We start from the raw sequence: 27,737 nt of genomic DNA, 5'->3' as shown, positions 1-27,737 counted from the left end.
ATTTTTATTATTGATAAAAAAATCTTTTTAATATAAGAATAGTTATTAAATATATAAATAAATTTATATTACACATAAATTAAAAAAGTTTGGTGAGCCATGATCCTTACGTCACCACCAAGATCTGCCTCTGTTCTCCCCAATTCAATTTTAGTGGCTCAGTTGGTAGTTGCATCTAGTGTTAGGTATAATTGTACCAAAAGAAAAAAAATATATAACTAAAGATAGATATAATTGTTTAGGTGTTTTTGGTATTAACTTTTAGTTAAAATTTAAGTTTTATTTTGAAAATTTTGGTAACGAAGATTTGTATTTCAAATATTGAGGTGGAACTTTCCTTTTGGTCTGAGAATAACACAAAAAAATAAAAACTTTAAAGGTTGTAAATAAATTTTGTCCACTCTATCTTGGGTGCACTACAGAACTGCGTGCCTTCTTCTCTCTTTTTTTCCTTACTAATATTAAGCATGGTGATAATTACGTGTTGCTTTAATGCTTTAACATCAAATAATTACATTTTTCACACTTTAATAACCTTTTTCCTTTTGTCTCATTTTATTATCATTTAAGGTAACGTATATATTAAAAAATTAATTAAGTATAATTTTATAATATATTAGGGTCGATAAAGGTTACTCCAATTAATATTCCACACTAATAAAACAGTCATAAAAATAAAACATTCTTTAATAAAATAAAATAATCTAACTGAAATAGCCATTTCATAAATGTCTAATTACACTATTAATTTTCTCATACATTTATTTATTGAAAGTGTTATTGAAAAAAAGAGAGTAAGTGATGCTTTCTTATATTCAAAAGTGATATAATTAATTTGATACGGTGTAACATTAAATAATGACAAATAAAACGTGATAGAAGGAGTATTTCGCAACAACCCAATTATTATTAACTACAAATACGGAACTAAACAATAAATTAGAAGTTAAATTTTAGCTTATGTAGTGAATATTAAGTAATTGGAAAATTAAATAATAGCGTAGTGTAAGGATAAATTTATGCATGAGTTAGATTCTAACATCAGTGAGATCATGGTCTTAAAAAGGTAAAGAAAGATTCATAACTAGCATTGTCATAATTGTGACATAAAAAATTCAGTACCTATTTAATCACAATGTTATTTGTATGTTTTTGATAAATAAATAAACAAATGAGAATTGAGTGCATTAATTTTGTATATTTTTTTTCCGTTATCATCTGCATTACAGTTTACTGCTTAAACATTAATTAAAAGGTATAGAACAGTGTGGAGAAATATGGTGAATTACATAACATTATAAACATAACATCATAACATAAACAAGAATAAAAGAAAAAGAAAAGTGAAGAAGGGACAGGGAGCGTAGAATAAAGCAAAAGGGAATGTCTTTCTCATGCACGGATCCCAATAGAAGGCGGGAAGTATACCTAGCAATGCTTGCTGGAACACATTCTTTTTGTTTAGTTTAAAGGATTTTTCTTTGTTCATAAACAAATCAGTCCATTCACACACTCATTTATACACGCACAAAAACTCATTTATTTACACAGTTGGATACAATTTAGATTTGGCCTATTCAGTTCTGCAACCAACATAACATAGGTGTATATTTAACAAAACAAATATCGGTTTCAAGTGGAGGAAATCATAAGCTATATATATATATATATATATATATATATATGAATGATCACTTAGTAGTTTATCTGTTTTTCAATGATTGAGTTGTCTTGCCTTAAATCTGCCTATAGTTTCTGTTAGCTTGTGAAGTTAAGTACTCTAGTGATACTGAATCCACAAGATCATGAAGCCTGTTGAAAATGGCGATACCGTTAACATAAACTATCAAAATAGCTGGTTAGGCTTCTCCCTCTCCCCACAAATGATGAGTATAATTGTTCCTTCACAGTCTCATCAAACACAGCCTTCATCTGCTGCTGCTGAAACAACTCCACCAACATACTACCACCACACACCTCTTCATAACTATGGACTCCAAGGTGAACATGTTGGAATGTGTTCTTCCTTGCCTATCATGCCCCTTAAATCCAATGTCTCGTTCTATGGAATAGAAGCTATGAGCAGATCACAAGCACAAGGTTAGCTCCAACTCAAACTTCAGCTATATTCTTTTGCTTTGGTTAATAGTTTTGCATGACTGTACTAATAATTCAACTTGTTCAATACTTTTCTTTTATCTGTACATTGTGAAGCAATGACAACTACTTCCGCAATACCTCTGAGCTTGGATAGTATGCTTTACAACCAGCTCTCTTGTCATGGATCGAACGATCCAAGTAACCAAAACCATGTACAAGAGAACATCAGCCAGCAACAACTATCATACTATTCTTCCTTAAGAAACCATGATGTGATTTTAGAAGGGTCTAAGCACCAACTCCCTTGTATAGCTGAGGATGAAGCTGCTTGTCTTAAAAGTTGGTTCTCAAGGGAGGACTTTCCTGCTTGTCAAGTGCAGGAGTCAAGGATGTTTGTTCCTTTGGAGGATAATGGAAGCAAATCTGGATCCATTGGATCAATAACATATGGGGATTTACATTCATTGAATTTGTCTGTGAGCCCTAGGAGACGATCAAGCTGTGTCACAGGCTCGCCTGCCATCACTGACACGAAGAAAAGGGGGCTTGAAATGGTGGACCAGAATCAGAAGCAAATAGTTCATAGGAAATCCATAGACACCTTTGGGCAAAGAACATCTCAATATAGAGGTGTAACAAGGTCTGTGCTCCTCTAGTCATTTCTAAATCTTATTAGTACTTCAGGCACATTTATTTTAAACGATAAGGCTATAATGATATTCACTAATTTGCTTAATAACTTTCTACTTCTGTTGTGCTCCTTGCTTAAGAAGTTAAGATTTTTATTAGGTTTCGTGCAAGAACAATGGCAACAACATATTTTATTCTTAATTTCTTTATTATTTTTTCCATCGATTTCTAAGAATGTTTGTTCATCAGGCATAGGTGGACTGGTAGATATGAAGCTCATCTATGGGACAACAGCTGCAAGAAAGAGGGCCAAGGAAGGAAAGGAAGGCAGGGTAAGAAAGCGACTATTTTCCCAACACTTTACTTTTGTTTTCTTTTTCTGTGAATATTTTTGGTCAAACAAATCCCTTGACTTCAATTTTATTCCCCTTTGAAAAGCTATGCATTTAGTGCTGATCCTTTTTTTTTCCTGTCTTTGATTCGATGATGATTCCACTTGAACATGCAACGTATCTCAGTTTATCTGGGTAAGGTTTTCCAACTCCAGAAATAGTTTTTTTTTTTTAATATTGTTTTCGAGGATGGATTAACTCGAAGTTAAGGATATCGTTTTTATATTTTGCTCATGATGATAGCTAAAGAAGAAAATCAATTTACACAAGTAATTCCAAAATTTTTATTGTAGGGGGCTATGATATGGAAGAAAAGGCTGCAAGAGCTTACGACATGGCCGCACTCAAGTATTGGGGACCCTCTTCTCATATAAATTTCCCAGTAATGATTACTTTCTTTCTCATTTTTCTACTGATGGGGAGTGTATTCAGCTACCAAGAATTAATTGAGAGTAACTTACGTTATCTTTTAACAGTTGGAAAATTATCAAAACGAACTTGAGGAAATGAAAAACTTAACGAGACAAGAATATGTTGCTCATTTACGAAGGTTAATTATCTTCAATTCTGCATCATCTTGAATTCAATAACTAATCCATGTCCACAACCATGACATTCAACTTCATATCCAATTATCAGGAAAAGCAGCGGATTCTCTAGAGGAGCATCCATGTATAGAGGAGTAACAAGGTCTCACAGGCTAGCATTTACATTAGTTATATATGCATTGCAATTTAATTTAATAAGATTTATATCTGGAGAATAATTTACTTTTTTCTAAACTCGGTTCATTTTTATTAACTTGGTAGCAGGCACCACCAACATGGAAGGTGGCAAGCTCGAATTGGGAGAGTGGCAGGAAACAAAGATCTATATCTTGGAACCTTCAGTGAGTTCTTTCAAATTATCTGCTTTATTCTTTCTTTGGAAAAATATTCTTTGAGACTCACTTTTTTTACCTAGCTACATTCATTTGATAAATATAAATAAAATTTAACAATAAATTTGGAATTCGAATGGAAAAGAAAAGTGAAGATCTATCATGATCATCATCCTTCTTTTTTACAGTTAAATCCTTATTATTAATATTTCCTTCACTACTAACCACGGTTCTTTTCATGTAACATGTTTAAAAATAGGAAATGACTGAGAGGAAGCTTTATGACTTAAAAGCTAATCTTTGATTGAACTTTTCTTTTCAGTCACATATATAAGGCTGATCATGAGCCACTTTAATATTGTAGAGCACTGTTAGTCTCCAAGGCAGCTTTTTATCAAAGCTGTTAGTTCAGAAGGATAAACAATCATGCTTTCAATATTTTTAATTATACAATAATATAATTCTCATCCACCGGAAAAGCTAATTCTTACCTTCATTGAATAAAACTTTAGGCACCCAAGAAGAAGCAGCAGAAGCCTATGATATTGCTGCCATTAAATTCAGAGGAGTTAATGCTGTTACTAACTTTGATATAATAAGATATGACGTGGAAAAAATTATGGCAAGCGACAACCTTCTTAGCAGTGAACAAGCTAAGCGGAACAGACAGAAAGAGGATGGCACAAGAAACGAGGCCTTTGTAAACCAAAATCCTTGTACATATCAACACGCTAAGGAAACCGTTCTAATGCAGAAAAGCTGCAAGATGGTTCCTGATCCATCATCCCAACAGCTTGACCAAAATCCACCAAGAATTGAGAGTTGTAGAACGGTTATATTTCATCAAGAAGTAGAGGAATCGAGTAACATGGGAACACACTTGTCAAATCCTTCTTCTCTGGTGACAAGTTTGAGTAGCTCAAGAGAAGAGAGCCCAGATAAGACAAGCTTGCCAATGCTCTTTGGAATGCCTTCAACAATGTCTAAATCATTCACTAGCATTCCAACAAGTGACGAAGATTCTTGGGAGCTATCGTCCAATTTGAGGCCAGCTCTTTCTTTGCCTCAGATGCCAAATTTTGCTTCCTGGACCGACGCATAATTCTATGTTTTTTTCCTCTATCAAAATGGTAAAAGCTTGTTTTCTGCATGCATGTTTGCGAGAACAGGTGAATTTCGAGCTGGTTAAGTGTAAAATGTCAACTTACATTAATCCTTTTGCTAGTAAGATGAGAAATGGCTCCTTAGTTTTATATCCCACAACACCAAATTCGTATCATAATTTTTGGGGTCATAGAATCTTGTTATCTAAAAGCTATTTCGAAAATCATGTTTAGTTAGTGTCCTTTTTTCATATACAAAAATTGAAAAACCTTGTAAAAAATAATGAATTTCTTTATCAATTAGAGCTTTAAGTCTGAAGTCTATAATGGCTTCTTAGAAAGGAAAATAATTTCATAAAACCATGGTTAGAAACTGACAAGAAGACTAAAAAGGATTATGATTGAGAGGATAAAATTATCTTGGGCAATATAGATGAGACGATATTCGTCATTCGTTTCAATTCATCATTAGTTTCTACTTTGTTGGTCGTCGCAAGTACAAAAACAACTCATGATGAGTCTCAATCAGACAAGGTTGGGCCTGGGATCTCTCTTTATCATGTGGATGTTTATCACAAGTGCATTCCCTGGGGACTTCAATCACATTCATTAAATATTAAAAGGGTTTAATATATTAAAGATTTTAAATTATTGAGCATATTTTGTGAATAAAATTTGATTTTAATTTTCTCATATTTCACTGTTTATGCTCACTATACAATCTTTTTTCTATCATTCTCTTTTTCCAAAAATATATAAATCATGAGCGTGTTAAAGCATCGTTTTCAAATAAACTACTAAAATGTTTGTAATGGACTGTCCTCATACTATTTTATTGTTTGAGGTTGATAATCCATATCATGATGTCATTGGTATTGGTTCTACACGTCAATTGTCATCATTACTTAATCGTTTATTCTCATTGAACTTTGTATAAAGGCAGCAGATATTCCTTACCCAATTCAATCAGAGAGAGTTATGTTATGTGCAAAAAATAGATTCCCTCAGAATGACCTTAGGTGATCTGATTAATGACCTGTATTGAGTTACAATTTGTCTGCTACTTTAAAGAAAGTCATATCGTTGAAAACTCCTTTCCAGAATTTATCTTTATTATATAGGCACTCTGTGATCCTAATGATGGTGTTCATAAAAGCATTTTGTATTCTAATGGGGTTTGGCTATGGCACATGTGTGTGCTTATGATCTAAATTCAATCACTGGACTATGGCAAAGAAGGAAAAAACTAACACGTAAGTGCAGTTGGGAGAGGAGAGCATTGTATATAATAAATTGACACCCAATACCACTATTTAATTTGAACCACAAACTGCATGTAAAACCATAATCAAATCTTTCTTCATTCTCTGAGGATACTGCCTCAAAATTTTCCCTTTCAAGCGAACCCATAAAAGGGCTTTTCTATTTTATCATTCTGCATGCTAATCACTATCCAAATTCCTCACATTTAATGCATTATAAATATATATTAAAAAAAAAATTAAAAAATTAAGTACTTGTCCATTAATTTGGCCATATAGTGAGTGCAGTTGTCGTGGCTACACGCAGCACACGGTGAAAAATCATTTTTCTTATCAAATATTTTTTTTATCAGTAAAATAAATAAATAAATAAAAATCACTTCAAAAGTCGTTCAACTCTTATACATTTGATATAGATAGTTCACAATAATCTACAGCCACTCACAAACAACAGAAAGGATCACGTACCCAATCTAAAATAAATCACTTGTTTTTAATCGAAAACATGCAAACCAAAGGATCAAGACACTAATCTGAAAAGGAAAAACATGTTAAAGAAACTTTGGAAGTAATCCAAGATCAGACCTTCAATTGAGTCATGAAGAAATAATCTCCCCTTATCAATCACTCCCCCCTTAAAAATATGTTTATCTCCCTAACCAAAATAATCCAGATATTTCCAAAAGCTAAATTAAAGGCTGTAGGAGCACCAAACAAATTAAAGTGGAAGAAATGTGAGGCAAACTCAAGATGATCAGTCGACTTCAACCCTACCCAAGCATACCAAAAGTTCCACACTAGCCAAGTTATTTTACATTCAAAGAACAAATGACTTGTAGTCTCCTTTTTCTCCCTGCAAAAGCAACATAACATACTATCCACTGCAACCTCGCGTCTTGCCAGATTGACCTTGTTAGGAATATTATTATCAGGGACCCTCCAAGCAGCGATGTGAGCTGAGGGAAAACCCTTAATCTTCCAAAAAGTGTTATACAAACTCGAAGAATCCCCTTCTACCAAACCCTTTAAAAAAAATCGTACACAGAGTTAACTGAATATTCAATGCTATCACCATCCTTCTATACCCATTTATCCTCGATCTCAAGAGAGGGTCTCGAAAATTGCACAACCCCAAGAATGTGACTAACTTGTTCCAGTTCCCAAGTGAAAAGTCTCATTCTCTAGCTAATATATGAAAATCAGTGTATTTAAAGAAATCAAGATATATATTGTGCCCTAAAATCAAATTACGTGAAATCATATTAATTGTGCGTTAATAAGATTGATTTCCATAATATATTTGTCCAAATTAATGTTATTACATGATGATAATTGTGTGGGGGTTCATTAATAATAATCCTAGAAATCTTGATTAATTTTACTTCGTCATTTAGACTGAAATTTGAACACATCTTACTTGGGTTTGATTGGTATATGTCTGATCTAGATAACATATAATTATAATAATATTAATATATTATTATAAAAATTAAATAACGTATTTGAAGGTTTTTAATATTTTAACTTATAAAAGAATACCAAAAATAAAATAAATAAAATTATAGAGAATACATTAGGTAAAAGATAAGAAGAGTAAAAAATCAAAAACATTTCTACAAATATTATAAATTTTGAAGACAAAAAATAATTAATTAATAAATTAGATACTATTTTAGATACTAACAAAAATTCTTGATATATAAAATAGCTAAAATATTGGTAGTTAATTAAATACAAATTAAGAAACTAGCTTATAAATTTTATTAATAATAAAAATTATTTTAAATAATATTTTTTTAAAAATAATATCTAATTTAGTTAATATAATAATTAATTAATTTTTTATCTTTAAAATTAATTTATATTTAATAATTTTATTGTAATGTATAATTTACTATGAAAAATGTAAACATAACAATTATTTTTATTTTAATATATATATACATCACAGTATGTAATTGACAATATAATGAAAGTACCAATCAACCAAATTTAATGTTAACCATCAAAATATTATACTATTCAATCAAGGATACATAGAACATGAGCATTATTTTCCCTCCAATTAAAAGAAGCTGACAAAGTGAAGCCCCTTCAGAAAACCATAGTCATGAGCTTACAAATAGCTAGCTAGATGCCATTCTCAATTTCCAATTTAGTTTCCCTGACTACTTTCATTTGGTAAACAGTAACCACGAGAACATAGAGAATAATTTTGTTTTGGAAAACTTAATAGAATAAAAAAAGTCATGCGTACTATAAGGTTATAAACAATAAGTCATGATAATTTAAAACTCAATGAAAGCTATAAATAATGGTCAGAAAAGAAATTGATACACCATAAACACAGGTTTTGTTTTCACTCATAATTTTTTTACATGAATGGTTGAAAACCTGAAATTTCTTATTGTGGTGACCATAAACTGAGACTCATGTATATATAGCACAATGAGAAAACATATATACATAAACTTAGGAAACTATTTGTGAAGGGAACTTTAAAGTATTGCATATACTTTTCAAATTAAAAATGTGGTCCTTAGTAATATTAAAAAGTTATTCTAAAGCTCTTGTCCAATCCTACTGATACATGAATCCTGGGCAGGGAAGAAATGTTTGGTTGTGCATGTCCATGAATAATGAGCAGTGGTGAGTGGTGACATTTAATGAGAAGCAGTATTTTGGTGACCATCCTTTTAGTGCAGACATTCTCCCTTAGTGTATGGCTTTAATGCTAAGGGGAAAAGGTTTTTGTGTGCCTCATCTTCTATTGAATATCCAATTCAGGCCAAAAAGAAAAGAGTTTGTCCAACATTATGCCACCAAAGTCTTATTCAGGAATCAAGAGCTACTATTTTGATTCTCAAACCCTTTACACCAAAAACAGCCAGAATGCGACTTTGTCTTCCCTTCCATATCCTTTATTATATTTCTACTACACCCTACATGGAAAGCCTATTTTTGTTGTCGCTACATGCACAACTAGTTTTTCTCTTCTTAATTACTGTCAAAATCTATTATATTATGTTCAATTTAATAGCAGAAAATTTTCGTAACATCTCTTTTGAAATTAGCTATAACAATCAGTAGTAGACAACTGAAGAGAAGGAATGCTTTTGGAGATTATAAAGAAAACTTGGGTTTGTATACTATTCTTCTTACAGTAAGGAAAGTGAAAAATAAAAGAGGTGAGTATAATTAATGTGAAGGCTGAGAAAAAAAAGATAGAGAGAAAAATAGTCTTATGAATGTAAAATGATCTTTTAAGCATACTTCCCTCCGTTTACACTTTTAATCTCAGGAATATTTTTTACATCAACTTTAAACATAAATCTTTCTTCTTCACTATTGTGGTGATTCAGATTTGGATCTCAACTTTGACTTTGACTCAATTTATTTGAAGGAATTTTACAATTTAGCTTATTCTTAATCCATCTTATGTAAGTTGATGAATTTAGTAATCAAATTAATTATAACATCTAAATAAGATAATTGCATCAATATTTTCTTCATTTTTTTATTTATTGTACATCATTATTCATCAACAACTTTTAAATCGTTCCACGAGTTAGCTAGAGAAGTTGATCATGGTCTTAACAATACTTCATAGATAACCAAATAAATAGATACAAAAATTATTTATTTCCTAAAGAATATCTGATTTTACTAAGTATAGGTTGACTATCTCCCTCAATAGAAACCCCTTAAAATACTATAAGTTGACTTTACCGAGTATCTACTATCATTACCGTCCTTCCAAACATTTATTATCCAATACTGGATTTGTTCCTTGTACCACCAGTAAAAGTTGAGATTCTAAATTTTTCTCCCATTTATATAAGCTCTTTCTCCAAACTAACTTACACTCTCAACTACTACTGTTAAATCACTTCCCACAAGACTCTAGTTTAGCGTCTTTATTATTACTTAAGGAAAATAGTCTTAAAAATTTACTCTTTGGATCTTCATTCTCACTCATATATCTTCTCAAAAATTGACTTCCTTTTCATTTCCAACTGACCACATATTGATTTTGACTTATTGAGTTAAAATAATGGCAACAAACTCAATTTCAATTTTGCTTCCAATTAGTCAAAAACTTTGTGTAATAGTTATCCAACGAAGTACTACTAATTTAAGCAACATTACTTATTAGCATTCAGTATATTAAATAATTAAATACAAAAACTTAATCTTGTAATAAATATCAAGCTTACTTACCTCATATCTATCACATCAAACAAAACATTTAGCGAGTTTAGCTTACTTTCTAACGTTGTTTTCACACTTATTATATCTTAACATATTACTTTTGTAATATAAAATGATGACATAATAACCTAATTTAAAAATAAACAAACTCAAAAGCATGTAAAAAGCACAATTTCAAGACAAAATTTCTTCAACAACTAAAGATATTAACTAAATAAAAAAATAAATCCTAAAATTTCACATTTTCTTCAACTTAAATGAGAACATTCTTAAAAATAGAAACACAAACATAATAACAGAAGTAAAAATTAAACATGGAACTTGTAAAACAATAACATAGAAGCAGTATTAATTGACAAAAAAAAAACCAATAACATAATATGTGTGGCAATAATAATAATAATAATAATAATAATAATAATAATAATAATAATAACAGGTACTTTGGAAAAATCAACACCCAAAATAACAAAAAAAAAATCATGAAAAGGGACACAGCAAAATAATAATGGATATTTTAAAAAATTCCTTTTTCATTCTTTTCTTATAGTTGATAAAGAAAAATCAATATCGTGCTTATTTACCTACCAAACAAGAACAGAGAATTAAGATTTGATTTATATACTGTTTCTGGTTAGTTAAACATGGGTCACATCCAGCAGTGTCACAGACAAAGTCAAAAATATCCAATTGTCTCGCATTATCGCATAAACCAAAACCAAGATGCTATCTATCAAATTCAAATGTTCTATTGTTGTGGGACCATATTGGGCTATGGGAGGTGCAAGATCCATCAGATTTCAGGGCCTCATTTTCAGCATTCAACTCAAGGCCCGTATTTCTAACCACACGAGTCTGGTGGGCCCCTTTACCATCCCTCAAACAACTATGTTTTTACAGTTCCAACCATACCACCCGTCCCCAAGAGTATGTTGTTGTGTCTACATACTACACATGTTGGGCCCTTTGTTACCTCCCGCAGAGGCAAATATGGGCCCAATACGAATGGGACCACCTTGCCTAATAATTTAAAGCCCAACTGGATCAAGCCGTATCACCCTAACCAAACAAAACAATTAGTCCTAAACACCTTATCTTATGCTGTTTCCATAGGTTCGATTTTGTGGCTTAAATGCTCCAAGAAACAGACTTAGAGTGAAAATGGCGTGCATAAGTAGCGTCAAAAAAAATAAAAATTGCGCGTTTTTTGGGACTTTTAACACTTAGTAACTCATGTTGCATTATAATACTGCTATACGCTCAGATCAATGCAACCACTTCAAAAATTATACCTTTGACTTCTTGACTATACGGAAAATAAGGAAGGTGCTGTAATGCATATCCAAATTTTTGTTCTTATTACAAAAACAATATCCATTTTGATGTTTTTATCACCACTCTTTCTTACCCTCTTTAATATAGAGTATCATTACTATAAAATGATTAAATAAAAATTAATTTTAAAAAAATAAATAAATTAATTAGATAGTAATATCTAAAATAATTTATAAGTTGTGTATTTTACAATACCCTTTATCCTTTCTCCAATATGAATTAATGAATTGTAATATTTTTATTTGGAGCAATTCCCAATCCGCAATCTCTCATAGAGGGTGCAAAAGAAACAAAATGTAGCTACTATCCCCACTCTTCAAAGGTGCAGCCTTCACGCCTCTTTTAGGTGTTAACAACAGTACTTCCCAATGCACACGTACTTATACATATAATTAAGAAAATGTTCCTCCAAGTAGAGTTTGATTTTCAATACCCTACATATGATTAAAGAATTATTGAGAGACATTTTTTGGTGTATTGTTGTGAATTAAAAAAGGTCTCTAGTATAACCCAATAAGGAACTAAAAAAGTCTACGTCATTATATTTTATTAATAACCATATGCTCTTTCCTTTTCTCTTTCCAATTAATAATTTGTTCCCTTTTATGTTTTTGGCATCACTCTATCTCTCACCTGGGTTACTCTTGTTTACAATTCGCTTCCATTATACCTAGTTATTCCATTTGTTTTGAGTTTTCTTTTTGTTTCTTCTTTTAGTACAATTTCTTTTGATGCTTAACATCAATTTTGCTGATTTTTTTTTTAAACGGTCTATAAAAACAAAACATATTGAATATTTTAGAAATAATATATGAATTAAGCATAAATAAATTTGAAGATTGCATTTTTTTTAACTGTAGTCATATGCATTTCTAAGAGATTATTATCATTTATACTAGAGTGTTAAGAACGATACATTATTTCAGTAATATATTTAATTAGATGTCAAATTAAGTGGCGAATAATACCTTTATTTTTTATTTCAGTGGCAGGATTAGTTACTTTTGAGATAAAGGTAAATATTGATGAAAAATAAATGTATCAATATTCTCATTCAAACCCATACTTGTTAAGTTGGTAAGCCTGAATTTGTTGTGAAAGATTGCAAAGCATTTAATAAAAACAATGTTGGTAAGCAAATTAGCAATGTATTTCAGCATGAAGATGAATAAAGTCGCTTTTCAAAAACTTTATCACAAACAAATATTGAAGATCTAATTCAAAATGTTATGTTATTGAATGTCTAACAAAATTAACTCCTAACAAAACAGCTTTAAGATTGGCAGCAAATATGAGGTATAAAAGTAGTTATTTTTAACTTAGTAAGAAGATATTGAGTCCAAATAATTTGTTATTATAACAGTTAAACATTTAGTTTCGTGCTGACACATTTTTTTCTACTTCTTTGAATACTAACCAATAATATTAGAACTAACATAAGATATCCATAATTATGTAGTTATAGGAGGTACAGCATCAAAATATGTAGTTAAAATTAATTCTCTAAATTTAGCTTGGGTGTTAGCATGAGACATTTTTTTCTACTTCTTTGAAGACTAACAAATAATATTAGAACTAACATAAGATATCCACAATATTAATATGTAGTTATAGGAGGTACAAGCATCAAAATATGTAGTTAAAGTTAATTCTCTAAATTTAGCTTGGGTGTTAGCATGAGACATTTTTTTCTACTTCTTTGAAGACTAACGAATAATATTAGAACTAACATAAACACAATACCTAGTTATAGGACTTAGGAGCATCTAAATATGAGACTCAATCAACATCAGATGCAAAAAAAATTAATGTAAAGACCAAAATAAAGTGTCTTCTATCAAATGATATGCACTCTTGTAGTTTTTGTATGTGTTGATAAACTTTGTTGATAGAATATATGAAATCTGGTATAGTGATAGTAATATATTGAAGGACACCAATAACATGCTTATAGAAAGAATAATTTGGAACATAAGTAAAACTACTTTATACAACATTAGGAGAACAAATTGAAGTTGGATGAGAATTTCAATAAATAATGTTGACTTTGTGAGGAAACTCTAATATATTTAGTATAAGATCAAAAAATATTTTCTATCTCTTTTTTTAATTACCTTTATAGCTAAAAAGTAATTTAAATGTCTCGACCTCTTTAATGAGAGAGACCTATGTAAATGAGAGATGATCACAGTAAAACTTTCACAAGTAGTAATAATGTCATAGACATAAAAAGATTTTAAATTGAAGAGGATTTGACAAACCTAATAAGATTATCATTAAGTGAAATCTCATTTAGATAAGATTCTGACTTGATTTGTAGAACCAAAACTTAGAAACTTGCTTTAGACCATAGGTTATTTTGTTTAATGTGTATATTTTCCTTCAACACTCCAAGAAAATCCTATTGGTTGTAAGATGCATATTATTTCTTCAAAATTATGTAGGAAATAATTATTAATGTTAACTTGATGAATTGTTAATGTTAACTTGATGAACAAATCAATTTGAAAATATTACAAGGATAAGATCAATACATAGAATTGTTGGTTTAATAGTATGACTAACCTAACCTTATGCTTTTTACAAATTTTCTTATACATAACTAGATTTTAAAAACCACTTGTAACAAAAGTATTAGTGTGATTAGAAACTTCACTTTTCTTTATTCTTATTTAGTTTTGAATATGTTGATCTTAGATTTAATCTTAGGCCTTGGTTGATTGTATTTTGTGGTTTAGATGTATTATAAAAAAAAAATTATTCTTGATATTGCTTTAATGAATAGATTAAAATTTTGTTTTAATATGTTAATTTCACTCAAACGTTTGGAAGTTCAAAATCATGTTTTTAGTAGATCAAAACAATATTTTAAAAAATCAAAATCACTTAAAAATTTAATTATTTTAATCTATTAAATCATTTTTAACTTTGAAACTATATAACTTTTGAACCTCTTATATTTCTATATGAGATAACTCTCACACATGGCACTACTATAAAAATGTCTTTAAACAACATTTTTTAAAGGCTTTAGGCGACGATTTTAGAATCGTAATTTACGCACATGTTGTGTACAGTTTTGAATTATAGATGACAGTCACATGACCATAGTCTATTAGACCACTATAGACAATAATTATGTACATAATTGTCACTTATAGCGTACGTGACCATAAAATGTTTTCTTTCTTCTTGTTCTTTTTTTTTTCTTGCTTTATTATTGTTAATAACCCAACAATTGGTACCGTCTGTAGGGATAAGAAAAGAAAGTTAAGAAGATAAAGAAATTTTCGAGAGAGAACGACTTCAGGTTGTGGAAACTCAAGATGGTGGACAAAGATTGTGGTAAAGGAACAAAGGTTGTGGAGGAGTTCAAGAGCTTCAACAGTGACGGAGGAGATAAGAGCAGCGGGTTTAAACTTGGAAACCCAATCTTTCAACACTAAAAATGGAGAAAAACTTATCCAGAAAGCTCAAAAAGTATGAAAAACAACATAAACAACAATAAGGAAAGCATATTGCAAGGAATGAGAGCAACAACAACAAGAAGAGGTCCCAAATAAGATGACAATGGAAGCAACAAAGAAGAAAGTGGGGTGATGAAAAAGCATAAAGTGAAAAATAAACAAACACAGACGACGATTAAAACCTAATAACCGTAGTTTATATGGTAGATACAAATATAGACGAATGTTGTCTAAATAACTGTAGTCTATATTAACCATTATAGACGATGATTGTCCACCATAACTAGTCTATATACTCTATTTTTAAATAAACGATGTTATAATTAGAAATGTAATTAATATGTTAATTTTGTTTTCAAAATTATAACCATATTTTTATTAACACGTTTCTAAACAAAACTTTGTTTCTTAGTTTGATTGAGATAAATTACTATTATCAATGTTAAAGAAGCCAAAGAAAACTTTATTGCCAAAAAGTCATGGTTGAACTTTTAGTATTAATCATACTATATTGAGATAAAAAGTAAAAATAAATATTTATAGAATAACATAAATATTAGCAATTCACTTTAACAGTCATATATAAGATCTTTTAAAATGATAAGAGAAGTACACGTAGTTTATTTATGTAAATTTAAGTTAATAAAAACTCGTTTTTATGATTAGTGAATAATTATAACTTTTTGTTAAGTACTCATTTTTTTAACTCCTACCTTTGTGTGTGCGTAGTACTATTTTTTAATAGAAATATTACTATTGGCGCTCATTGTTTATGCTGATAAAAATGAATAAATATGCAAGTTCATTTTTGCAAGTTCTTCGAGGGTGTGTTTGGATTAGGAAGGGAATATGTGAGAATTTGAAAAAGTGGTGGATGAGTAAAGATGAGAGAAGAAAGTGTGAAGAAAATGAAATTGTTTAAATTGAGGTATGTTAGAGTGGATGTATGAGAAAAATTTATAGGAATTTGTGAATGATGTGATGACTCTTAAGGAGATTTTGATTTTGATTCCCTCTACATCTGAGAGGAGAAAATATTTATTGTTGACAGGTATGACTCTTGAGGAGAATTATTATTTTTTTTAAATGTGTAAAATGTTATTTTACAAATTTGCCCTTACCTATTAAAAAAATATAATAATGAAATGAGTTATTTTTGTTTGAAAATAAACAACTTTCACATATTTGTAGATTTAAAAGTTATAATTAAAAAATAAATATGTATTAAATGCAAATAGGTATAATTTAAAAATTATAATTAGAAAAAAATATATGTATTCAACAAATTAAATAAAAACAAAACTTCAAGTAATTTCTTAAAATATTAAACATGTACTATAAAATTGAAAAATAAATCAGATCTTATATAAATAAATAAAAATATTATTTTTTAATATTAAAAACCCTGTAGTAATGAAAAGTAAAAAATACTACAACAACAAAAAAATAACTTAATTAACAATAAAAAAATTATAAAAAAATTATAATCAAATAAATTATAACTCATAAACATAATAATTATACACAAATATAAACACAACAACATATTAAATAAAAACAAAACTTCAAGTAATTTCTTAAAATATTAAACATATAGTATAAAATTAGAAAATAAATCACACCTTATATAAATAAATAAAAATATTATTTTTTAATATTAAAAAATCTTACAGTAATGAAAAAAAAGGACAAATTCAAAAATATATATTGACTTGGTTTTCTCTTTATATCTCTTCATTTTACAGGATGAGGATATTTACTGTTCATAAATATATTTTCTCATTCTCTTTCTCACATAACTCTGGATTCAAATGACAAATATCCTTTCACTTCTTTGTCTGTTACACATAAACAAACAAATCCTTAATGTTTAATCCTTCACATATAAAATGCGAATTCATCTCTATTTTTTTTATGTTCTGAATAATTTATACTTTAATAACTAATTAAAAAACAAATCTAATTGTACGTGGGTTATACGTTACCATCAGTAAAAGGATATTACAGTATCCATCTTGGAGATTTTATGAACAGTTTCTTTTATACTTGCAATAATTTTTTAATAGAAAACTTAGTGGAATATTTTTAAAGATTTAATAAATCATATAATATATAAAAAAAGTATTGATGTAATTATATTTGTTGAAAGAAATAAAAATTAGTATAAAAGTGTTGTAGAGGAAAATAGAATAATTTCCTCTACTGGTAATATTTTATGAATTTCAGCCAATAAAAGAGTGAAAGAGTGCAGAATGGCAGACACAGAATGGTATGATTAGTTTAATGTGATTGATCGATCATGAGCAGGCGTAGTCATAAATAAGGTGCAAATTATTAGGTCCCAGCTCCAGTCTCACATACGAGTATATATTAATGAGAAGGACTAACTCTTTCTCACTCTTTTTATTTATTTATTCATGGTCAGGGCATTTTACTAAAATATGAAAATATTATTGTATGGAATGTTTGAATTCTTATCACCTAGTATTAAAAGGTTTTGTTAGAAGTAATTTAAAACATCATATAATAAAATTATAAAAAAGAAAAGAAAAAGAAAAGAAGCAGCGGTAGTAGTAGCATTGGAGAGGGTGTATAAAGGGGGCAGTGCAGTTAGTAGTGTAGAAATGAGAGTGGCGTGGAAATAGAAAAGGTGGTGATGGAAAAAGTCAATAATGTCCTTGGCGTATTGTCGCTGTCTTAGGCCTCATATTTGCAGGTCATCGCTCCCCACAAACTCCAATCGGAAAGGCCCCACAGAGACAACAAACCCTTTCATTTTCCTCTCTCCATCAAACCCTTCACCTCACTTCACCTTCCACACGCACTCCCTCTCCTGTCTATACTCTTCTTCTCTCCCAAATCTACCATAAGTGCTTCACTCGGAAAAGGCCCAAATAAATTAAATAAAGTAATCGTTGAATATAAAAACAAATCCAGGCATGGCACAGCACGGGATGGAAGAGTTGTAGGGATAAGTGTGATTAGGGATTATTGGGCGGAGAAGACCATTTTTCAAAGAGTCTCCCCTTTCTCTCACTCTCATTCTTTTTGGCCTAACACAACACAATAACAACATCAACAAAATCCCACATCTTTCGCTTTCCCTACTTTGCCCTGTTTCTTTTGGATGCAGGGAACCCTTAAATACAACCCTCTTCCTCTTCTTCCATTCTTTTTCATGCTTCTCAATTAGATGAATCTTGATCTGTTTCTCAACCACTCTCCTCCTGCTGCAAGTTAAGGAACAATCAATGGATGTGGGGGGCGTGCTGTTACTGTGGTGGGTCACTTTGATTCCGGGGATTTTATCAGATCCAAGCGACGAGGCGTGTCTCACGCACCTGAGCAAGTCCTTGGAAGACTCAACCAACTTGCCCCCTAACTGGAAGGAGGAGAACTTCGCCAAGCCCTGCAACGATTCCACCTCCATTCTCCAAGGCGCCATCTGCAACAATGGCCGCATTTACAAGCTCTCTCTCAACAACCTCTCCCTCCGGGGCACCCTATCCCCGTTCCTCTCCAACTGTACCAATCTCCAAGCTCTCGACCTCTCCTCCAACTTCCTCACGGGTCCAATCCCCCCGGAGCTTCAGTCCCTGGTCAACCTCGCCGTTTTGAACCTCTCATCCAACCGTCTGGAAGGGGATATTCCCCCGCAGCTGGCATTATGCGCCTATCTCAACATCATCGACCTCCACGATAATTTGCTTACGGGGCCTATTCCCCAGCAATTTGGCCTGCTCGCTCGCCTTTCCGCCTTCGATGTCTCCAATAACCGCCTCACCGGGCCCATCCCCGCCTCCCTGTCGAACCGGAGCGGGAACTTGCCCCGATTCAACGCCAGCTCCTTCCTGGGGAACAAGGATCTGTACGGTTACCCGTTGCCACCGCTTAGGAATAGGGGGTTGTCCGTTTTGGCCATTGTTGGGATTGGCCTGGGAAGTGGTCTGGCCAGTTTGGTACTTAGCTTCACCGGGGTTTGTATCTGGTTAAAAATTACCGAGCGCAAGATGGCGCTGGAGGAAGGCAAAGTCAGCCACCTTATGCCTGAGTATTGAACATTAATCACAAATTACAATACTTTCAAATATTCCAACCCATCTCTCATTCAACTTCATCCATCCCTCCTGCTTAAAAAAAAAAAAAAAATAGTGCCCGTACCAGGTACTTTTGTTTTTTTTTTTTGGTTTATAAAAGCGAGGTTGGGTGTGGGCTACCCCCAATTTCTTCGTACTTATGGGTGGTTCAGATCATTGTCTCTTATCGATCACGGGGACATATTTTATTTTATAGTAGTTTATAAATTTATAATTTCTCTCTCTTTTTTTCCCCATAAGTATTGACTGTTTTAAAATTTTGCGCTTACCCTATTCCGGTTGGCTGTATTATTATTATTATTGTTTCCATTTATTGAATAGGATTAGCAGTGTGAAAAATAGATGGAAAGGGATTTTGAAAGAGGTGCATGGGTGATACTGATGTTGTGTTGTGCAGCTTTAATTTGGTTGCTTGTTGTATGGATGCATGGATTGGCAATGCAAAATCTGGATTTTGGTAATTTTGATATGAATGAATGTGTGAGTGATGGGTTGGCACTTGGCAGGAGGGTAGGGTAGGTTAGTGGGTGGTGTTTGATGAAGAAGTGCTGCGCCGTTCAACTGCAAACTTGTCTGGCTGTGTGCTAAAATATATCCGAACCAACACAAACAGCTGGTGCCATTTTTCTCACAGAAGAGTGCCGCGTTTTCCTCTCATTATCGGAGGTCTCGTGCTTTGCTTTGCTCGGTGGTGGAGCCAACGGGGGACACCAACGGTGGTACAGAGCCACATGGATTGAGACTTGTCTTCTCACATAATCACTTGTTCTTCTACTGTTCCACTGTTCACTTGTTAGTCCAACGTGAACTAGTCAACCCTGTTTTTTAGAATCTGCCTCTGTGTCCCTCCCCACATACCATTCTGATCATTATTTTTAGACTACACGTCTTCTACTTCACTACCAAACACCTCAAACCATTACGCATAATTACTACTGTATAGGCAACTCACATATAAACTTTTTATTTATTTATTTAATAACTTTGTTTTGCTTTAATTTTAGGTTTATAACTGTATCAATATTCGTAAACAGTTTCTCTAGTATTATCTTCAACCATAAAATACCATTATAGGTAATTAAGTGATATGGGATATTTAGTTATAATGTTATAATTAAGTTTATTGTTATTATGTATATTTAATGTTACTTTATGAATGATGATGTTGGACAAAGTGTGAGCAAAAATTAAAATTTACAGCCATAAAGTTAAGAGGGGTTAACGTGAATGTGGTGCTTCCCATAATTGTGGCTAGTGGGTTCCTTTCCTTGTTAATTTTAATTTTCTCTCTCTCACTCACACACACACTCATATCCTATTCTCCTTTCTTTTAGTTTTGGTCAGTCTTTTCTGTTCTTCTTCCGGCCTGGTTTCATTTCTCCTGCAAGCAAAGTGGGCCTAGGCTCTCACCAGTTTTGGTTTCTTTGTAAAGCGACTGTTTATCTGGAATCATCGCTCACAACAAAATAAAATGTGGAATCATTGCATATGCTTCCTGTTGCAACAAACGGACACTACATTCTCGTTTCTTTCAAGATTACACCATGTTTATTCGGGTAGGAATAACTCACGCCAAAACAAAATTTGGACTAGGCTGCATGCTGGTGGCACCCCAAGATTTTTAAACACTAAATTTGCGTTACAAATATTTGATACAATCTAACTGCAATTTGTCAAGATTCAAACTTTGGTGATTAATAATCTCGTCAATATATTTCCGTTAGAAAATAATTATGTTGTCTTATGCACGCCAAGGGACTGTAGGATGGACTAATAATATTGTCCAGCCGAAAAGGAAGTGGTGTATATGTTTGAGTTGTCAAAGCGAATTCATGAATCATCAAACAGTTGCCAACTAAATCTAGATTCTTTTAACAAGCACAAGGTGATGATTAATTCGACACTTTTATGCTTAAATTTAGCACCCATTGAATGTGACGGGATTAAATTGGTGGTGTTGTAAAATCTTGGGAGATGAAAAGAAAAAGAATGAGAAGAAAGAAACATGTATTGGTAAGATTGTAGTGGCAGTAGACATAGGATGTATTGATAAACTTGGGTATTGAATAGTAAATGATTGTGATGATACCGTTGTGCTCTGCATTTGTGTTGTATAAAATAATAGATATTGAAGTTACCTACACCGAAAGTGAGAATGGTCAAGTGTGCTTTATTGTTTTTGGGGTGAAAGTCAAATATGCTTTCATTGGGTTCATTAATGGGTTCTCCGAGATTGGCATGAATGTGATGATGGAGTTGGGGCCATAGCCCCACCCATGTTATTGGTTGTATTTTATGCTCTAAAAATGGCAGAGGATATTTTGGGCCAGTTGCTCCAACCTAATTAATGGAATTTGATCATTCTCACTCATATCATCTCATCTCATGCTCACAAGGAAACTGCACTTGCTTTTAATCATCTGTTGCTTTCCACTTCCTATTCTCCAGCAAAATCCATCATCATTTGCAAGTGTACTCTGATCATTCAATATGCTTTTGGATTCTTATCCCTTTGTCAAGATTTTGGGCTTTCTTTCCAGTGGCTTGACTACTTGTAAATAATTTTGGGCCTTCTCGCTTCACCTCCATACTTTTATTTTTAAGTTTGTTTTCTTTTTCTCTATAGGACTTTTAGAGGAACAAAAATAAAATCTTATTTTCTAATATGCAATAAAAAATATGGATGCAGTTTGCTTTAGAATCATTGTGTTCCAAAATTGTGTGATCTTGTTGGTTCAAAAGTATGACAACACTTGATCACCTCCAAAATCATCCATCAATATATCCTTATCCATGTGGAGATAAAAGTTTAATGTTCCTTCCTACCCATTAGAAATAAGATAAAAACTTACACTTTTCCTATTTCTATTTCTTTTTTTGTGTAATTTTATATTATCTATGAACTAAATTTTGATCCAAACAATTCACATGTTTGGATCAAATAATCCAGAAGCTAATTATGAATTTGAAAAATGACTTCTGGATTATATAATCCAAAATATTACATAAGGACATTTTTAGAAATACAAAAATTTATGGAGGTGGTTGAAGAACCTATGGAGGTGTAGGAAGGTGTAGGAAGAAATAGTCAAGCTCCAATAAAAAGGCAAAGCAGGCAACAGGTTGGCCCAATAATTCAGAGTGCAAATGGAAACCCAATGGCTCTTAATTTGAATGTCCCCACGTGGCCACAGCTTGTGATTTTATGCCTAATAATCCTCCAGCAACAGAGGATCCACATCTGTAGAAGCTTATAGATGAGTGTAGCGGAGAAATTCTTGCTACATGTTTATTAACATCACATGCTTCTCATACTTTATCCACTGCTTTGGAACTTTGATAGTAAAAAACTAACAAGCAACTGTTTATCAACATCTCAGTGCAGTTGCTTTCGTGATTGTTACTACTCCCGCTATCATGCTTTAGGATAGTATAACAAAGAGAAAAAATAACTCGTCCCAAGTGTTTTTCCTTTAGCAAGCGTCTCTGTTGAACAGCTACACCTGTGAAGAAAAAAAAACAGTATTTGTTATAGTTATCCTAGTTTTAAGGAGATATTTTCTTGTTGAAGTTGCTTAGTTGTTTTTTAACGTTATATAATGAAAGATCGATGAAGAAGGGCATAGAATAAGAGTTGGAGAAATAAAAGAAAGAAAACAAAACGAAAGATCTAGATGATGATGAAGTGGAAAGTGGGCCTGAGAAGAGTGCATGCGTTCGCTTTCATGTTGGGCTGGAGGAGTCCCCATTTGGAAATGCAGACTAATTGGGGCTTCTCTTATTGATTTGGACAGCTGATGCAAATAATTTTCCGGAAGAGGTTGGTTTGTGAGTGATATGCATAGCCCACACTCACTTCCATCTTCTGTCTTCATTACTCTCTCTGACCCACACCACTTTAATAAGACAATATAACAATGTCGGACTAGGATCCCCTTCCTGCCACACACTCTTCACTTCATAAATATTTCCTTCTGACTTTTTTTCCTTCACCTCTTATAGCTTCTGACTTTCATCTACCAACTTGCCTTCTATCATTCAAATTCAACAATATCATCATTTCTCAAATAGATTTCTCTTTCTCACCTGCTTTGTTGGAAATAAAATCAAACTTTTAACACAAGTTACTTAAAGATGTGGTTTCAATCCATTGTGAACTATAATCTTGTTCAAATTATTATTTTCATTCTAGAAAAATTCAAATCTAACTTCAGAAAAAAGAGGGAGTTCACATGTATTAGAATTAAACAATAATTTACACTTGTATTGCAGGACCAGCCTCCATCTCTTGGGGTCCAATCTTCTGTGATAAATATGTATGGGTATTAAATATCATAGAAAAAGAATTTTAAATATTTAAATAGGAGACAGATTAAATTAAGTTATTTAAAGATCTAAAATTACAAATCTCAATTCTTAGTTTCACATAAAAATTGATAACTGTGTAAAACAATTATAAGTTTTAAATTATTCTCTGTGTTGTAAAAAATAGAGTTTATTACTCACTACAAAATATGTTTTTTAAATTTTGTCGCAACAATAGTGATATATTAAACTAATCTTGGATAATAAGTATCTCAATAGTATTTGTATATTTTTTATGATTGATGGTAGTTGGATTATATAATTCTTGGTTTATGTAAAAACTTGACTTATTTTGTTTTTTTTATGTACGTATATTTTATGTGTAATTTTAATTTTTAGTTATAATTGTTAATATTTAATTCTCATAATTTTAAAATATTTTCAATTAAGGTCTTTATTTTAAAATGCATCTAATAATTAATTCACTGTAAAAATAAGAAGTAATAAAGTTAATTTCTCCTCGCAATATGTTTTTGCAATCTTTAGCCAAGAACACGTATGATTTTGAAGCCCACGTCTAACAGATAATGCAATTATTTAGGATATATAAAGCAGTGATAAACACTAATTGTTGTGATCTAGCTACCAATGGCTTGTGACTCAAGTTGGGGAAAGTAAGGTGACAGAAGAAGCAATATTGTTGTAAGAAGAAGATAGTGTCTTATTTAGTGTTTCTTTTCCTTAGATATAATAGACATGGGTGTGGCTGAATTGTAATTCCTTGTTAGGACTCCCATCGACGACCATTGAGCCTGTGCCGGAGAACCGTGTGTCTATGGTGGAAGAGAGAAGTCAAGAGGACAATTAGAGATGGTGGAAAATGAGGTTCAAGATTATTTCAAACGACAAGTCATTTTGCATAAATTTTAAAACTCATGTTATTTTATGCAGGTTCTTAAATTCATGGTATTTTATGATGGTTCTTAAATTTATGGTATTTAACAGGAGTTCTGAAAGACTTTTTTGAAAGTTTTAAAAAATCCGAAAAAACACGTTCCCCAGAGATGATTTAGCACAAAAAATTACAACTCTAGTTAAATGACTTAATAAATATTTTAACCCTAAATAATATAAAAGCAAATACTTGCTAAAATATTTTTTCATGTACCCATGGTTAGATAAACAAATATAAGGAATTAAAAAAAAAGTGATAATTTGTGTATCTCAAACTTCAAATAATCAATCTCTTCTATAACATTCATAATCTGATTTACAACAAGATTAATAAATAATATGCAATCATTAAATCTATATAAAATAAAGGCTAACAGAGTTTTAAAAAAAGTAATTATTTATAGATTCTAAAATAGAAAAACATAAGGTAACAGGAAAGCATTAATTTTCAAATATTTTATCCATAAATACAACAAAGACATATATATTTCAAATAATAAACATTATCATCATCTTCAAAGTGAGAATTTTTAAAAATAAAGTAAAATATTTTATGAAAAAATTAAATATTAAAAAATATCATTATCATAATTTAAAATAGAAATAAAAGGTCCCAAGTAACCACACAGTTCCGTGTCTGACACGTGTATTATTTCAAGAAGTCATATCCTCCCACTCAATTAAATAAACGGGGACTTAATTTGTGTGAAAACGTAGGTAAGAAACTAAAAAAGCTTAATTTTAAAAAATATAAGCATAAAAAAAAAAAAAAATTTCTTGCAGCAGTTTCGGTTAAGTTAAAACAAAAAATCGTGCAACATTCATACACCAATATAAGGAAGATAAACGACCTTTCAAATTCACTATACCCTGCAGTTACAAGTCTAGTCTAACCCCAAATTAAATACAAGATTATACATAACATAATAATATTATTTATTGTTATCTCAATTAAAATTAAAATTTTAATTTTAATTCATGCACTGTGAATTAGAGAAAAATAGAGAAATAATATAGTGGCTGTGGGGGCATAATGAAAATGAAAATATAGTGGGGCTAGGAAGAGTGTGAACAGAACTGCATTGTCCCGTTGGTGGCCTCTCTTGTATATGGCTGAAGAAGGTCCTTTTTTGTGCCATTGCAGCCATTTTTATTTCTGTTTGTTCACATTTTTTATTATTAATCATAATTATATTTTTTTATTACTTTTATTCAAATAAAATTCTTATTTAATTTTGATGACGGATCTTTCCAGAATTGATTTATAGGACTGGATATCATGTTTATCACTAGAATTCCAAATTATTGATTAAACTAGAACAATCTCTCCTATTAAATGTTTCATAAATGTAATTGGATATAAATTAACAGCAAAACTTGATTGGAGGAATAGGAAACTACTAAAGAAAGGAAAATTAGTTGGAAGAATTGATCTATACGTATACATTTAGTTAAATTTATATAATTAAAAAGATATCAACTAATTAGAAGTTATATTAAATAATATTATTAAAGTGATTATTATGAAATAATCTATGATAATTTAAAATTGAATACTAGTCTAAATACAATCCAACTACATTCAGCAGAAAAAATGTGTTTAAATGAATTTGATTTTAACATTATAATTATAATTTATAAATAATTAAAGAGTGTACGTAGACAAATCAGAGTGTTAACCGATCCATCCATTAATATATTCGATTAAAATTTAATAAATTATTCTTAAGTGAAGGAAAAATTGACAGTTTTAATGTAAATTCTTTTACTTTTAAATTTGTCAAAAAAAAGTGGGACAAACCATGAAAAACCCTGCTGAAATTTAATTTATAGTTCAAAGTTACAAGTCTTTTACCTTAAAAAGGAACTATTTTAAGATCTCCAATGTGAAACACACATTTATCACATCAAGTTTATGGTTGACCGAGTCCAATATGATAGGAATTTTATTCAAGATTAGAGAAATGCACTTAGATATTGATAACTCGTATCCTTTATTTGTTATTTTAGTTTAAGTCTTATCTCTCTTGTATTAGGATTTTGAGTAAGAAATATATATATATATATATATATATATATATATATATTAAAGTTAATAGAGCTAGTTTTGGTTTGAACTCAATGTAATAATTAATGGATGTGACAATCATTGACCAAAATTGTTTTTTCACTGAGAAGTCACGAGTAAGATAGAGAAGCATTGAGAATGGTCCCAAGGAACCTACTACATTGAATAAAGGGAGCAATCAGAAATGTAGATCATGGCAATGTCTTAGTAAGTGATAATGAACTAATGTTAGCATGGTGTATTATTGCAAACATTTTGGGCAAGTTCTTAACGTATGCGGGTAGTCCTACCACAAATCTTAGTGCATATATGTAATATTGAACATTTGTAACATGAAAGTCGTAAAATTAAACATTTGTGGGTTGTTTAATATTTGAAATACTTCTAATACCATGATCTAAAACAATCAATGATTAATAAAACACCATGGTGTAGTAATTAACCCTGGTGCAGTAATTAACATAAACCTGTTTCTATTTAACTATTTTGAGGCAATAACTAAGGCATAACAATCAATCCGAAAAAGAAAAAAAAACACAACAAAAAAATTATATTTCCTCCACAACCAGACTTTTAACTGTGTCGTGTACCAATTCTTCCTCGTCAACCTTACCATTTCTAAATATCACACTGCATTCTTATGATTCCATATACTCTAGATGAGTATTAAGGTGTAACAAGTGAAATTAGTCAAAATGATCAAATAGATTGTTGTGTTGAACTATCACTACAAGAAAATCATGAAATCAAAATTATTTTTTAGAGACAAAAAATAATTAGTTGTTATAGTGATTAAATTGGAGACCATTTTAGAGACTAAACAATTTTAGTTTCTAAATTAGTTTATATTATTGTTAAATAGTTTCTAAATTGATGTTTAATTAGCAACCAAAGTTTTTGCTACCAATTATTTAGATTCTAAATTTGGTAGC

General features: G+C 31.0%; 2 protein-coding genes across 3 annotated transcripts; both read left to right on the top strand.

The window, feature by feature from the left end:
- Nucleotides 1-1,519: 1,519 nt before the first annotated feature.
- Nucleotides 1,520-5,255, top strand: LOC137810017 (AP2-like ethylene-responsive transcription factor ANT). Of its 2 annotated transcripts, none has more exons than XM_068611124.2 (9): nucleotides 1,520-2,100; nucleotides 2,215-2,740; nucleotides 2,980-3,062; nucleotides 3,249-3,257; nucleotides 3,416-3,504; nucleotides 3,599-3,672; nucleotides 3,762-3,812; nucleotides 3,935-4,011; nucleotides 4,515-5,255. In XM_068611124.2, exons 1-9 carry the CDS (start codon nucleotides 1,806-1,808, stop codon nucleotides 5,102-5,104), a joined length of 1,794 nt encoding a protein of 597 aa, XP_068467225.1. In that variant the 5' UTR covers nucleotides 1,520-1,805; the 3' UTR covers nucleotides 5,105-5,255. The 2 variants fall into 2 exon arrangements, with proteins under 2 accessions (XP_068467225.1, XP_068467224.1); XM_068611123.2 differs by having other exon boundaries at nucleotides 3,932-4,011.
- Nucleotides 5,256-18,041: 12,786 nt separating this feature from the next.
- Nucleotides 18,042-20,476, top strand: LOC137810016 (receptor-like protein 57). The gene is made up of 2 exons (XM_090298021.1): nucleotides 18,042-19,545; nucleotides 19,876-20,476. Exon 1 carries the CDS (start codon nucleotides 18,633-18,635, stop codon nucleotides 19,437-19,439), a length of 807 nt encoding a protein of 268 aa, XP_090154147.1. The 5' UTR covers nucleotides 18,042-18,632; the 3' UTR covers nucleotides 19,440-19,545; nucleotides 19,876-20,476.
- The last annotated feature ends 7,261 nt before the right edge of the window (nucleotides 20,477-27,737 follow it).

The sequence above is a fragment of the Phaseolus vulgaris genome, chromosome 2 (assembly GCF_051622355.1).
Source record: "Phaseolus vulgaris cultivar YP4 chromosome 2, ASM5162235v1, whole genome shotgun sequence".
NCBI lineage: Eukaryota > Viridiplantae > Streptophyta > Magnoliopsida > Fabales > Fabaceae > Phaseolus > Phaseolus vulgaris.
This window is presented reverse-complemented; position numbering and strand designations above follow the sequence as displayed.

What these genes read in the sequence shown, in the direction of transcription:
- LOC137810017 (XM_068611123.2), top strand. Translation starts at nt 1,806, where the DNA reads ATGAAGCCTGTTGAAAATGGCGATACCGTTAACATAAACTATCAAAAT. An exon ending in CAATATAGAGGTGTAACAAG is followed by an intron (nt 2,741 to 2,979) that starts GTCTGTGCTCCT and finishes TTTGTTCATCAG; the next exon opens with GCATAGGTGGACTGGTAGAT. An exon ending in ATGTATAGAGGAGTAACAAG is followed by an intron (nt 3,813 to 3,931) that starts GTCTCACAGGCT and finishes TTAACTTGGTAG; the next exon opens with CAGGCACCACCAACATGGAA.
- LOC137810016 (XM_090298021.1), top strand. Translation starts at nt 18,633, where the DNA reads ATGGATGTGGGGGGCGTGCTGTTACTGTGGTGGGTCACTTTGATTCCG.